Source organism: Phallusia mammillata, chromosome 1 (genome assembly GCF_965637545.1).
Source record: "Phallusia mammillata chromosome 1, kaPhaMamm4.hap1.1, whole genome shotgun sequence".
Classification (NCBI taxonomy): Eukaryota; Metazoa; Chordata; class Ascidiacea; order Phlebobranchia; family Ascidiidae; genus Phallusia; species Phallusia mammillata.
The window spans coordinates 20,859,792-20,874,970 of NC_137252.1; the positions used below are offsets into that span (position 1 = coordinate 20,859,792).

Genomic DNA, 15,179 nt, shown 5'->3' on the forward strand with positions numbered 1-15,179 from the left:
TGTGAGATTTACAGGGAGAACAGATACTTTCTATTTATCATGAATCTATTATCTCATATAGTTATGCCTACCATACGTCCTCTTTTTTAACAAAAACCAAGTTGTCCTCTGAGGACAAGAAAAAGAGCCCAAATGTCCTCCTGGAATTTCTGATTTACCAAATACAAATGTGACAATCATACCTTTGAAAACACCCAAATATACATCTTCAGCTGATTTTTTGAAGAACACAGGTTTTACGTTTTTTGAAAATGCAAGCTTATTTTAGTGTTGTGGCGTGATAATAGTTATAAACTTTATCCAAACTATTGTATACCGTCTAATTTCGGAAGCTTTTATTTTTGGGGAGCCTTAAAGTATTTTTTCATGTTCTTTTTAAAATTGTGTCCTTCTTTTGGGGGATGGGAATATGGTAGGCCTATCATATACCTGCTGGATGCCAACCAACTGTCATTGCCACAACTTATCAAATCTCCACAAGGAAAGCACTTTTGGCCAAATACCAAAAGTCAGTGATAAAGGACATCTAAATCGGTTTATTATACAGTTTTGAAATGCAAAATTGTTACATTTAAACAAACAATTCCCAATTTAAAAATGAAAAATTCTTGCAATTCAGATAAACCTCCAAATTGATCCAACCACAGGATCGGTGATACAAGTGTGACAAGTACAGTTCCAGTCAAACGTTGCAGTCTTTGGCATCAGTTCTACTTTGAAATGTTTCCTTTGTTTTTGTCATTGCCAGGATGCTTGCTGTTTGCATGTGACCCAAGAACTACAAATATGCTCTACCACTATTTTACCCAAACACAAAAACTCAAGCCAACCAAACTAGACATTTTATGATATGTATACTATGGTGAATTGAATTGATTTAAGTCTTTAAGAGAAAGCCTAAAAGTAAACAATCTACAAATTTTACTGCTATTATAAGATTGACATCATATTAATTAGGAAATTTGAAACCAACTTTGAAAGTTTCTGGATTATTTTCTTTATGTTTGGCCAACAGTAAATTGCAAAATAGTTTAACATTGCATGTGGTGGTACCAGCATTCATTCAACGAGAACAAATGTTCTTATTTGCAAAATGAAAGACATTAATTTATCTTTTACAAGTTTGATTCTGTTGTGTTCTATACTGTAATTTAATTTTGTGTAACATTTTTTAACAACTATGTACTGCATTTTAATTTGCTGCAAAATAAAAAAAATGCAACAGTGTTTTATGTAACATTGCTATTCAAGTTAAAAGTGACCAGTAAAAATCTCAAACAAGCCATAACAAATATTCACATCTTATGCAGTCAATATGCACAAAATGTTATGTGCAATTTTACTGAATTAAATCCACATTGGATAAAATTAGGAATTTTGATTTTAGCTAAAGAGCCCACATTGGTCACCATTAAGTACAGAAAAAAACCTTTGATCAATTAAATTATTGATATTTGCCACACATTCGAACGGAAATATATTGTTTAATAATTTTGTCTGATGTCAAACACTGAAAAGCCTAATTATTTACACTTTAATATCCGACAAGGACTATCTCGTTGGTTTATACTTGTTTTAATTATAAATACTAATATTTTACATAAAACAATCACTAAAAAATGTTCAAATATATAGCAAAAATGATTTAAACCGCATCATTTACCTTGTTGCAAATAGCTTAAACAAGTAATGCGGGAGGGTGGTTATGACGTCATAAGCGCGTTTCATTTTGATTGTTATTTTTGTGTATCAACGGTAACTCAGGACCTGCCGCTTTACATTAAGTGCTTACCTTGTAAAGAAGCCCATGTGTACTGGTTCATTCAAGCGTGACCTGTCTGAGCGATTTCGCCGAGTTGCGCATCTGGTGAATTAAGTTATCTATGATGTTACAACGAGAATTAATTGTTCCGCTTGGGTGATTTAAGTTCTCGTTTGTTCGTGACGTATTGAAATATTCATCCGCGACAGAGCATGTGCTTTGAACGCCACGTTTTTGTGAGCTGCGTTAGTTGCTAGGTTTGCAGTCAATTTAAGTGAATTTATCCTAATTTCTTGTGTCTATTTGTTTATAGTGAAACTGTAAATGTTAAAAGCAATCGCTAAAATGCTGAATTGTCAGTTGTGGAACCTCTAGTCGCGTGCTAGTAAAGCCCTGGTTACCCAACAGTTGGTATGTTTTATGTTCTTATTTGATTTGTGTTTAACTTGTGTCAAAGTGTATTAAAACCGTAACTGGACTTACTACCAGTAATCTGGAAGTAATTTAATGTAAGATATGACCGATTAATGTAGATTTAATTTGAAACCTTGTGTGTACTGTTGAAACTGATTAATTTGTGGTGGTCGCTATGACGTCATAATGTGTACGTATGGCTTATGTGTGTTATTTATGGTTACAGAAAAACCGTTGCCGTTGCTATTGACGTTGTCGTCTTGGTTTATTTGTCAGCGTTGCCTTTTATCGCCAAAAAAGAACATTCGTTGCAAATGCAAGAGTGGGTCGTCTTGGAGGACAGGCTGTAGGACGGGCGCGTTTTACAAAAAGGGTTATCTAGTGTGACGAACGGCGCAGGGCCAGGCTGCGCACCTAGCGGTCGTTACATTAAAGGCTTTTCAACTGATCGAAAACGGAGTTTCAACTTTGGACTTTGAATTGTGCATAAGCAAAGTTATCAAGATGGTTGAATCTCAACACACTCTTGTCAATTTGGTAAAACGTCTGAACTTGGCATATCAAGATGCAGAGGAAATTATGATTGATTCCTCGAATGTGCAACAGTTAAAGGAGAAGATTTCATCCATTGATGTTTTGTACGACGAATGTGTTGGCAAACATACAACACGACTGGATTTTGTAAAAAAGAAAAAGGAAAGAAGGACAATTAATGCTGCGCTCTCAAGTTTGCGAAGTGGCAAGCAAGAATTTGATGCGCGCACAGTAGAATGGTTAGAGCAGTGGTTCTTAACCTTTTTTCCTTGCTGCACCCCTTTCAAATCACCAACCAATTTTCGCACCCCCTTACAAATCACTAACCAATTTTCGCTCCCCCTTCTGTAATTGCTTAAATAGAATTGACCTAACCAACCTTAATGATTCAGCACCCCCGCACCCCCTAGGAACAGTTCTCGCACCCCTTGGGGGTGCGTGCACCCCAGGTTAAGAACCCCTGGCAGTGTTTCTTAACCTTTTTTCCTTGCTGCACCCCTTTCAAATCACCAACCAATTTTCGCACCCCCTTACAAATCACTAACCAATTTTCGCTCCCCCTTCTGTAATTGCTTAAATAGAATTGACGTAACCAACCTTAATGATTCAGCACCCCCGCACCCCCTAGGAACAGTTCTCGCACCCCTTGGGGGTGCGTGCACCCCAGGTTAAGAACCCCTGGGTTAGAGGAAGTAAGGCGTTCCAAACCGCCTGAACACTCAAGCAAGGAACCGTCTGTCAGCGATTTTGGTTCTAGAAGCAAGACTGGTTCATATGCTAGTTCGAGGTCGAGTTGCAGACGTACTGAGGCGCGTGTGAAAAAATAAGTCGCACTTCTAGAAAAGGAGTTTCTGCAGAAAAAGATGGAAGCAGAAAATAGCCTTTTGCAGAAAAAAATGGAGGCAGAAAATAGCCTTTTGCAGAAAAAAATGGAGGCAGAAAGCAGCCTTTTGCAGAAAAAAATGGAAGCAGAAAGTTTACTTAAATCCTCTGAAAATCAATTAAAAATTCTAGAAGCTGATCATAAGATAAAGACTGCCACAGTGGAAGCTGACTTATGGGAAAGGACATCTTCATCTGGGTCATGTTTTGCTGGATTTCAGCCAGAGAAGCAAGTTGAATTACCAGTCCTCTTCTCACCTGAGACCAAACCCGAAGTAGTAAAAGAGGAAAAGCAAGCATCAGACTCCGGCATTATTAACAGAAGCAGTTCAGAAGCGCAGGTAACGGACATTCCGTCCTCCTCGCGTTGCGAACCTAAACCAAAAACGGAAGCACTGAATCATGAGCCGAAGGTGAGTGACCTGTGTCGTGTTGCTGCAGTCTTGAAGGCAGGGATGGAGCTTCCCAGACCACAGCTATTATATTTTGAAGGTGACCCGCTAATGTACACGCGTTTCATGATAAGCTTTGACGAAAATATTGGTCGACGTGTAGACAGCGACAGTGTGAAGCTTAATTGTCTTATCCAATACTGTCGAAAAGAAGCACATGCAATGATTGCCTTCTGCATTGGCCTTCACCCCCTGGAAGGTTACCGAAGGGCTCGAGAGTTGTTATTCGAGCGTTACGGACGTCCTATTATTATCGCACGTGCGTACGTGGATAAGCTAAGTCACTGGCCTTATCTGAAATCCGATGATACTGACGGATTGATAGAGCTAGCACAGGCATTAGAAGAGTGCCTGGTGACCCTGACTCATCTGGGATACTTCGCAGACATCAACAATTTTGAAAATATGCTGAATATAATAAAGCGGTTGCCGTTTGCACTGCAAAGTCAATGGAGAAGACATGCAGCTAAAATCGAAAGGAATGGGGAAGAGCCTCGTTTCTGTCACCTTGTTGAATTCGTTAAGAAGGAAGCGTACATTGGAACCACGATGTTTGGTCGAGTGTTGGGTCCTCGGAAGGACAGAGATGCGCAGAAAAGGCGCAGCAAATCTCCTTCGACGAGGTCAAGAGCATCGACTCATGCGACATCGGTTGCTCCGGGAAACGAGCGTAAGGCTGAACCGAGAAGTCCTCAGAAGCAGGGATGTCCCTTGTGCAGTAAATCGCACGATCTTGGCGATTGCGACGTGTTCAAACGGAAAACCTTCGTAGAGCGAAGAAAGTTTCTGCGTCAAGTTCGGCTGTGTGACAATTGTTTTTTAAAGGGTCATATAGCAAGAACATGTAGTTTACCAAGTTCTTGCACTATCGGCGGATGCCGTGGAAAGCATCACAATCTTCTGCACTGGACAGAATGGAAGACTTCTTCAACTGCACCCGTACGCGAAGCGTCTACGCAGGCCTCAGAAGAGAAACCCACATCATCAAATGCAACTGTCACCTGGACTTGCATGAGCACTCATGCAGAGAGTGTGTACCTTAACATAGTGCCGGTAAAGGTTACAGCCAGTAATGGTAGAAAGCTGGAAACTTACGCCTTTTTGGATCAAGGATCGACTACAACCTTGTGTGACAAACGACTGATCGAGCAGCTAGACGTCGGGGGGAGAAAGACAACGTACTCCTTGACCACTGTCAGTGATAGGTCACAGAGAAGAGAAGGTTTGGCCGTTGATTTAATGGTGGCGTCGCTTGACGGGAAGCAATCCGTACGATTAAACGACGTTTTGAGCGTGGACAGTTTGCCAGTCTCCCCGAACAGAATACCGGAAGGGTCGCTTTGGCGGTGGCCTCACTTGCGTAATTTAGATTTTCCTGTCTTGCCCCATGGGGAAGTCATGTTGCTCATTGGAGCAAACGTTCCCGAGGTGTTCTGGATAAATGATGAACGAAGAGGCGGAAGAAAGGAGCCAAGTGCCGTGCGTTCTATGCTCGGTTGGTCGCTTGTAGGTCCTTGTCATAGTAATGGTTCAAGAAGTTCACAGATACGGGTGAATTTTGTAACCTCGCAGGACGAAACGTTGCACCAACAGATAAAATGCATGTGGGAAAGCGACTTTGGCCAAACCGCGTTATCACCCAGAACGACACTGTCGAAAGAAGACAGATACGCATTGAAGCAGATGGAAAGCTCAGTGAAGTGTCATGACGGACACTACCAACTGCGATTGCCATGGAGACCAGGTGCTCCAAACTTGCCAAATAACCGTGTTATGGCAATGAAACGTTTGTCATACTTGAAACGGCGATTGGAAACTGACTCGCAGCTATATGAGAAGTACAAGCAAACGTTGGATACCTACTTGAACGAGGGACATGCCAGACGTTTAAAGGGCGACGACAAGGAGCCGGATGATGGCGCTGTTTGGTACCTGTCGCATCACCCGGTTGTACACCCGCAGAAACCAGGAAAGGTGAGGGTCGTCTTTGACTGCGCCGCCAGATATCATAATATTTCGCTGAATGACCAGCTTTTGCAAGGTCCAGATTTACTCAACAGTCTTTTTGGGACGCTTGTTCGATTTCGCCAGGAACCGGTTGCGTTTGTCGCCGATGTAGAAGCGATGTTTCACCAGGTAAAGGTTGATCCGATCGATACATCTGCACTAAGATTCGTTTGGTGGCCTGAAGGCGATTTGTCGCGTGAACCCGTTGATTACCAGATGCTGGTACACATATTTGGTGCAGCCTCATCTCCTTGCTGTGCTGGGTACTGTTTGCAGAAAACTGCCGAAGACAACCAGGAGAGATTCAGTTCTGAAGCGGTTTCGACAGTGAAACAAAACTTCTGCGTGGACGATTGTTTGAAGTCCGTAAGGAACGAAGACGATGCAATCAAATTGGCCGGCGAGTTGCGTGAATTGTTGCAGCTCGGAGGATTTCGGCTCAGAAAATGGGTGAGCAACAGCGAGCGTGTGTTGTCGTCAGTCCCAACCGAAGATAGATCTGTACAGTCCATTGTATTAAATGTTGATGTAAAGCACATGGAACGTGTGCTTGGAGTGTTGTGGAATTTTCGCTGTGACGTGTTTGAATTTGACGTAAAGGTCAAAAAGAAGCCTGTAACGAGGAGAGGAATACTTTCCGTGGTCAGCTCCTTGTTCGATCCCTTAGGTTTCGTTGCGCCTGTAGTATTACATGCGCGAAAGCTTTTGCAGGAGTTTTGCAAAGAAAATTATGGCTGGGATCAGGAAGTTCCACCGGATATAGAAAAGAGATGGAACGCATGGACTTCTGAGCTTCCAGGTCTATCGGTAATTAAGATTAAAAGGTGTTTCCAAACAACTGGGCTCGAAGTCAAGACGCACGAGCTGCATCATTTTGCAGATGCGTCTTCCTGTGGATACGGAACAGTCGCATACTTGCGAACAGTGGATGAACAAGGCAATGTGCATTGTTCCTTTGTTACTGGAAAGGCCCGTCTAGCGCCCTTGAAGATGGTGTCCATTCCCAGATTGGAATTGACCGCAGCTACTCTTGCTGTCAAGATGGACCAAGTTTTAAGGCAGGAACTTGACTTGGATATCGGACGATCCGTGTTTTGGACCGATTCAACTGCAGTTCTGCAATCCATTTACAACGTAAATAAGCGTTTTTGTACCTTTTTCGCCAACCGACTGGCGAAAATTGAGGAAGGATCCGACGCGTCGCAGTGGAAGCATGTTCCTACTGCACTAAACCCAGCTGATGACGCATCTCGTGGGTGTACTGTAAAGGCTTTTCTCCAAAACAAGCGTTGGTTTAGCGGACCTTCGTTTTTAGGCAGCGATGAACGTCACTGGCCTACGAATCCTGTGAATACCAAAGATGTTCCCGAGGAATATTTAAACATGAAACCGAAGAAAATGTTGGCTGTGCACGTTGCAGAGGAGCAGTGTTTGTTTGATGATTTAATTTGTCGCTATTCTTCATGGAAGAAATTAAAGAAGGGAATTGCTTGGCTCCAGCGATTCATTGACTATCTGCGTTCTCAGAAGAACCGACAGCTATCCAAAAGACTGACTGTCGCTGATCTCGAAAGGGCTGAGCTAGCGATTGTCAAATATGTGAAGGAAGACAACTACGTTCGACGACACTGGCGCCAGGTCCAGTACTTGGCCGACCAGTTTTGGGTCCGATGGACAAATGAGTACCTGCTGACGCTACAGACGCGTCAGAAATGGCAATTTCCCGAAGAGAACCTCGACGCTGGTGATCTGGTCCTGTTGGTCGACAACTCGGCACCACGAGGGAAATGGCTCACCGGAAGAATCGTGGAAACGTAGCCTACCTGGATAAGTCCGGGTTTGTGCGAAGTGCTTTGGTTAAAACGCACGTTGGGTCGTTCAAACGACCGGTCGCAAAGTTGTGTTTGATTATGAAGGCTTAAAGTGTTGTGTTTGTTGGTTAAGTTTTCCTTTCTCGCTGTTTGTGTGTTGTAAAGATGTTCTCATGGGTTCGCACATCGTCGGGGGGTATGTTACAGCGAGAATTAATTGTTCCGCTTGAGTGATTTAAGTTCTCGTTTATTCGTGACGTATTGAAATATTCATCCGCGACAGAGCATGTGCTTTGAACGCCACGTTTTTGTGAGCTGCGTTAGTTGCTAGGTTTGCAGTCAATTTAAGTGAATTTATCCTAATTTCTTGTGTCTATTTGTTTATAGTGAAACTGTAAATGTTAAAAGCAATCGCTAAAATGCTGAATTGTCAGTTGTGGAACCTCTAGTCGCGTGCTAGTAAAGCCCTGGTTACCCAACAGTTGGTATGTTTTATGTTCTTATTTGATTTGTGTTTAACTTGTGTCAAAGTGTATTAAAACCGTAACTGGACTTACTACCAGTAATCTGGAAGTAATTTAATGTAAGATATGACCGATTAATGTAGATTTAATTTGAAACCTTGTGTGTAATGTTGAAACTGATTAATTTGTGGTGGTCGCTATGACGTCATAATGTGTACGTATGGCTTATGTGTGTTATTTATGGTTACAGAAAAACCGTTGCCGTTGCTATTGACGTTGTCGTCTTGGTTTATTTGTCAGCGTTGCCTTTTATCGCCAAAAAAGAACATTCGTTGCAAATGCAAGAGTGGGTCGTCTTGGAGGACAGGCTGTAGGACGGGCGCGTTTTACAAAAAGGGTTATCTAGTGTGACGAACGGCGCAGGGCCAGGCTGCGCACCTAGCGGTCGTTACAGGGCATATCAAACTTCATACAAAAAATCAGGATGATCTGAATAATAATTTAACCCAAAAAATGCAGCGAAACAAATTTTGTAACAACCCACCCCACTCTCCCCTAGTAAAGAAACGCAAAAAGTTTGATTCTTGAAAAAATTATCATATTTGTAAATTTTGTTTTTCCTTCTATAACAAACGGAAAGTACAGCATTAAGTTTGGAGCTAGGGGGCCTTAAGCCTTATATCAAGTCTTCTTTCAATCTGTACAAAAGATATTCTGCCAACTTGCGTATATTCCAAAATATAAGCAAATTCCGAATTACACGCAGGGTCCAAAATACACGACTTTCCCCTACGCCGTGAAGTGCCTTTGTGCAGAATCTATGTAGGTTTGCGATGTTGATGCAGAAAATACTTCGTGTTCGAAAAGCATTTTTTTAAAACAATCATAAAGAGCAAAATATCTTGTAGGCCAAACTTATTTGTTTTGATATGGGTTTACCAGCTTAATTATCTCAAAATACACAGTTTCCACAACATTTTCTATTTGCGTCATTGTATTTTTTTCCAGCACTAAAAAAAATAATTTAAGTAAACGGTGAATCACGTACCAGCTTGATTACTTCAATTTACATAAATCTCTCCACAAAGATGATTTATTACTTCAATTGACATGAATCGACACAAAAACTACGGTTAATTTTTTGATAACGTACAAACTTTTTTTGACCAAAAACGTTTTTTCAGGCCAATTTTTAGAAACCCATCTCCCAAAGCAGTTGATTGTTTTCCAATTGTAAGTTTGCATATTATGTAGCGCAATTAGCCTGTGTCGCAAAGGCTGTTGCGTCACCATGTTTTTTTCGACACCCAAGTACAGCAGTTGCCTGTGCAAGAATTCGCTGAGTTGGCTATGTGTAATTTTGTTCAGTCCAGCAAACAGTTGAAACGCTACTTCAGATAGGGGGTGAACTTTGCAATGTTTGAGAACTATGTGGTGGTAAACAAGTTTAGTGAACGAGAAAACATAGTTAGTCTGTGCAACAACAGGCATGTTTTAGGCAGAAATTGATTATTATCATTTAGTAACAGATTTTGTTTGCGAATTGTAAGCTAGTTCACAACGGTCTATTCGCAAAGTTATACATGTCTAAGCCATCTGTGAAACTTTAGTGGACTACCTATAGGCCTAACTTTGACCATAACCTTGACCATGTTTTGCGTGTAATTAAGTTAAATAAGTAGGCTTTATCCCGGGCGATCTTCATTCCTAAGCATTGTGACACGATTTTCTTTTAACATGATGCACATACCTTTAAAGGAGAGTTGAAGCAACTACTGGCTTTATTGACTAAGAAGTAATTTCTCATTATTTATATTTACCATGGTAGCTTTGACTAATTTTATCTGGTCTAAAGGTTATTTAGTTACTGAGCTAGACATTAGAACTTTCGGTGTTTGTTACTAGGTCCAAAATATAGTTCTGGACCATAGGCTAATTACAAAGATTTTTTAATTTTTATAATTAACCTTCGACTTTTGTCTCCCATAGTCACAGGCAAGTATAACTTAGGTAAAGAAGACAGTAAAAGCACTGGAGATGGCGACGAACGTTATTGTGAAGTTGCTTACTGCTTATGCGGTACTATCTTTTTGTGGAGGTCAGTAACGATAACGCAAACAACAAAAAGTTAGTGCCGATTGACAAGTTAATCAAAGTCTTTGATGACAATTGAAAATACAATGAAAAACTTATCTCAAATAACATTCAACGCTTTATAAATGGTTCATCATGTAATCATTGGTTTTGTTCTAAACTGAAAAAGTACGCAGATCCTAACCACACAAGAAACTTTGTTTCAGATTTAACCAATGGCTCGAAACTCGACGGTTTGGTAGCAAGTTTAAATTGTGACCAACGTAAGTCATTCTTTCGAATTATAGCCTACTGTGTTGCTTTTAAAACAGTGTTCACAAGGCCCAAAGAGGAAATCCATTCGATCAACAGAAACCACTGCGATTGAAAATGTTTTTGACAAATAGGAAGCTACACGTCCATCGTTGGGTTTCATTTGTTTGTTTGAATTACAAATATTTGTCATGATTATAGAAATGCAAATGTTAAAACAAAACCAAATGTGTCGCTTTCAAAATTGGGCTTCAATACATAAAATAACAGTGTTTTGCTTCGTGCACATTTTTTAGCTTCGTCAAAATTGACCACCACCGAACAATATCGACATATTTTCAATTGTTCACGAGGTAATTTTGAATCATTTCCGTCTTAACGTCTATAGGTTATTATGTCAGAAGTTTTTTTGCACAGTTAAAGAAATAGCTGGCGAAATTACCCAATACGTCCAAAGGACATTTGACTTTCTTGATACGAATCATAACGGAATGTTTGAAAATGACGAGGCTGAAGATGCTCTTGAATTTCTGAATATTCCCGAAAGTAAGATTAACTGTCCTTTTTTGATCACACAGTTTCGTGCTAATGTATTGTAGGCTGGTATAGGCTAATCTTTCAAGATCGTCGTCTATCATAAGTTACCTGCAGGTAACAAGGCCCCTTAAAAAACTATTGCGCATAACTAAAAAACTATTCAAGAGTTTCAGGCCAAATTTGGCATGATGGTTGTAACGGTCAATTGTAAGCATCCATCAGACTTTGAAGGCGTTTGCAAGTTTTGTTTTTGTAATAGGGCAGTTTAAAAAAATTAAAAACTTTTGGGCCTTATTACATACCTATGCTGTTAATTAGGCCCAACATTTTTATGCTTTTTTAAAAGGTGGAGAAACCAATCAGACTATTTTATGCTTTGCTTCAGTCCTAATCAAGTTCAACCAAGCAACGTTATTAACTTTAAGACATATAACTGTTAACCTGAATAGGTACTAACAACAGTGAGTAAACAACCACTTGACAGTCGATCACTAATAGAACCAAACTTATCATTAGAACTTTCATCTCTCTAATAAAGCGAAAAGGCAGTTTTTGTATACCAGTCGCCGTTGCTATAAAAACACTATGGAAAATAACAAAAATTTGTTTGGCCTTATTGACAGCAACGACTGACAAACAAAACCCTAATAAAATTTATTTGAGGTAGGCTAATTCTTTTTTTCAGATTGGATGATGCTCCAGTTGAGCTAAAATGACCCCTTTCTGATATATCTTAACAAGATTTCATTTCGAAAACAAAACCTTTCCATTTTTTGTAACCAAATTGTTTTGAAATTAATAAAAAGTTGCAAACAAGCACTTGCGAATTTGGATTGGTCGTAGCAACTAATACACAGAACTTATAGGTCTAAAACTTTTCAAATCATTGTAAGTTCGTATAGCCTAAATCTAAAAATTATACCAAAACGGAAACATTTTTACTTATATGTCATAAAATATACGTAGTGGGCCTTAATTATTACCTTCCGGGCCTATACCTTCAGGGACCTTAGTTCAATGCTGATTGTTTATTAGTAGGTCGATTATTTTTTGACTTGTCAAAAAAAGTCAAAATTTTGTCAAAATTTTTAGAATAGGTCAAAAATTGTCAAAATTGTTTACAAAGTCAAAATTGTTTACAAAATGCATTGTCGTGGTGTTGTAGAGGTTGCTCTGCCAGTGAACTATTAATTTTACACCTTGTAGCCTACTTTATACTGTTGTAATTGGCCATTTCCTATTATTGCGAATCACAAACCATCAAGTGAGTGAAATAATTAGGTTGATATGGTGTGATGCTCAACACACCTCAGAACGTGCAAAATTTTGGTAGGTCCCAAGTCATTTTACGGCAGCTCCAGGTTAGGTGCAGCTCTTGCTTCGGTTTTGCTTTAAATACTTCATGTATCTTTCGTTTAGACAAATGTATTGAATAACTTTCGTTGTGTCTTAGCTGCAGTTTTTTGGCACTCATTCCCTTTTCAGAATAAGCTATAGGCTAGGTCTGTGTTCAGATTTTAGCCCTTCTGTTACACTTTTGCACATTCTTTCGCTCTAGTTAGAAGAGCCTAGCCGTATTTTAACTTTTTGGACAATAATGCGTAATTTAACTACTTGAATTCTTCATAGGTCAAAATTTTGTCAAACAAGTTTTTTAAAGTCAAAATTGTCAATTTGTAGGTCAAAATTTTTCGTTTTATAGGTCAAAAAATAATCGCCCTATTTATTAGTAAATGTTTTGAAACACCTGCGTAAGCTAATATCAAATTCAAGGGATGTTACATTTTGATTTAAAATAGCCCAAGCCTATCAACAACAAAACAAGGTAGCCTATTTTTTTCAGATGAAAACAGAAGAAAGTTTGAGCTTTGTGATGCTGATGAAAGTGGAGACTTGAACATTGAAGAATATGCCGAGTGCTCAGTAATATCATATGGAGAAATTTTTACGGTAAAAATATAAAAGAAACTAAATTTAAGTGGAATACTCAATACCTGCTTGGCTCGAAGAGAAGCTTAACAAATAAAACATGAGGTTGCCACTATAGCCTACTGATCAATCAATAGTTTCTATGGGTTTAATAATTAATCAGTATTAGTAAAACCAAACGCCGATTATATCGCGTTTCGTATTCTCATACCAGTCCAAACGAACAAACAGTTATCACATCAACATCAAAGAAAAATCTGGCAAAATTAATGTTTAATGTTCTAACTTTCTTTAACAAGTCCTTCAGTGCAGGTTTACTCGCGAAATAAATCCAAGATAATAAAATATAATTGAATAGGCTACACCTGCTTATTTGTGCACATTGAATACAAGTGTTGTTACAATGCAAACAGAAATCGAATTAAATCCAAACTGGCACTGACAATTTCTCACATGTTATTTGAGACTATTAGTCAGGCTTTATTGCTTGACATGTCATTTCCTGATAAAGGCATTGTTATTAAAAACAGTAACAGGAAATCGTAGTTTACTGTTCGGGTTTAATGAATATAATCGTTCAAACCGGTTCGGGTTCAGTTCCACTTCCTGGCAACAATTTCCTCAAAATTTTTATACATAGACGATTCATTTTGTCTGCGGCAGCGGTTCTTAACCTTTTTTTTGTCCACCCCCCCCTAAGTTGTTTGTCCGGCACTTCATTATTTTGGATTTGGTCGTAGCAACTCATAATTTTTTTTGCTGAACTGCTAATAAACTTTACCGACTCTAGAACCAAAGTTGGCGGGTCCGATGTGTGTGGGGGGGGGGGGGGGGGCACATGTCCTGAAGGTTACTTGTATGGATCCACGACCTATAAAAGGTTAAGAACGACTGACCTATCCAATATCTTAATATTTATACCGTCCGTCTGTATTGTAGAAATTAATACCTAAACCAATAGATCCTGGACTATAAGTTTATTGAGTTTCTTATTTTGGGGGACAGGTCATAAGTGTAGGGTTATAAAAAGATCTCTAACACACGACAAATTCGCTTTACATTTTAAATTTAATTTTTGTGGTAAAACTGTGCTGTGAATGTTTTGCTGCAGCAAGCTGACAAAAATGAAGATCGTATGCTGTCTAGACAAGAAATGGACAATTTAATTCGAGGCTTTGCGAAAGTTGTGTACACCACTATGACATTCAAACAACAGCAAAACGAAATCAACAAATTGGGAAAAGGAGCAACTGGCAGCTACAGTTTGGTTGATGTTGTAATCGTAGACACCAGATTGTTTGAGCTGTATCTTGACGAGCGGGAAAATTTGTAAGAATCACAAATCTTTCCAAAACCAACTGGAAACCACTGAACTTACCAATTGAAAATCAAAAAATTTACTAAACAGCAATTGGTTTTCTGTACATAGTTTTGTGTTTAACACGGCATACAGCTAGAGTTTTAGGGTGTATATTTTGAAGCAAGTATCTCGTCACAAGATAAATTCGTGCACTAGTGTAAATATTCTCTGCATAGAAAAGCTTTGGAATTAAATATCCATATTTACTACACCAAAATTATATTTTCTGCCCATGTGTTATGTCATTAATGATTGTGTTTCTTGTTTGGTGCAACTAAACTTGTGTTTTATGACCGCAGGTTCATAACTGTGGGGTGTGGTTGAAAGCTGTGCAGTGCAAAATGTGGAAAAAAGTATAGGTATTATAAACACCAACACTTCCTATAAACGCTATTAAACATTTTGAAGGCCGGTCATCATAAACAGTAAAAAAACCTTAAACTTACCCATTTTAGGGGGCTAGTAGGGTTACTAATGGGGTTTGACACTAAACTAAAAAAATATGAAACCCCAATGACTCAATCAATAGTACTGCAAAATTTCACTGGGTTCGATCCCAGGACTCTCCCGGGGACGAATCCCGATCAGTTTTTTTTATGTCTGTATATGGCGCGCCAGACCATTCGGCCAAGTTCCTGCCCAACAAAAACGTCCACCAAGCAATCTACCAACGACTAACAT

The 15,179-nt window shown here is 39.4% G+C and overlaps 2 protein-coding genes and 1 long non-coding RNA gene across 3 annotated transcripts; all 3 read left to right on the forward strand.

The window, feature by feature from the left end:
* Positions 1-239: 239 nt before the first annotated feature.
* On the forward strand, positions 240-1,226 carry LOC145233115 (uncharacterized). Its single transcript, XR_013861025.1, has 2 exons — positions 240-508; positions 620-1,226. It is a non-coding gene; the product is annotated as an uncharacterized LOC145233115 (long non-coding RNA).
* Positions 1,227-3,187: 1,961 nt separating this feature from the next.
* On the forward strand, positions 3,188-8,776 carry LOC145233105 (uncharacterized). Its single transcript, XM_080097768.1, has 2 exons — positions 3,188-8,347; positions 8,577-8,776. Exon 1 carries the CDS (start codon positions 3,574-3,576, stop codon positions 7,867-7,869), a length of 4,296 nt encoding a protein of 1,431 aa, XP_079953894.1. The 5' UTR covers positions 3,188-3,573; the 3' UTR covers positions 7,870-8,347; positions 8,577-8,776.
* A 2,387-nt stretch (positions 8,777-11,163) lies between these two features.
* On the forward strand, positions 11,164-14,796 carry LOC145208958 (uncharacterized). Its single transcript, XM_080079209.1, has 3 exons — positions 11,164-11,218; positions 13,053-13,159; positions 14,250-14,796. Exons 1-3 carry the CDS (start codon positions 11,164-11,166, stop codon positions 14,469-14,471), a joined length of 384 nt encoding a protein of 127 aa, XP_079935335.1. The 3' UTR covers positions 14,472-14,796.
* The last annotated feature ends 383 nt before the right edge of the window (positions 14,797-15,179 follow it).

What these genes read in the sequence shown, in the direction of transcription:
- LOC145233105 (XM_080097768.1), top strand. Translation starts at nt 3,574, where the DNA reads ATGGAAGCAGAAAATAGCCTTTTGCAGAAAAAAATGGAGGCAGAAAAT.
- LOC145208958 (XM_080079209.1), top strand. Translation starts at nt 11,164, where the DNA reads ATGTTTGAAAATGACGAGGCTGAAGATGCTCTTGAATTTCTGAATATT. An exon ending in ATTTCTGAATATTCCCGAAA is followed by an intron (nt 11,219 to 13,052) that starts GTAAGATTAACT and finishes TATTTTTTTCAG; the next exon opens with ATGAAAACAGAAGAAAGTTT. An exon ending in CATATGGAGAAATTTTTACG is followed by an intron (nt 13,160 to 14,249) that starts GTAAAAATATAA and finishes GTTTTGCTGCAG; the next exon opens with CAAGCTGACAAAAATGAAGA.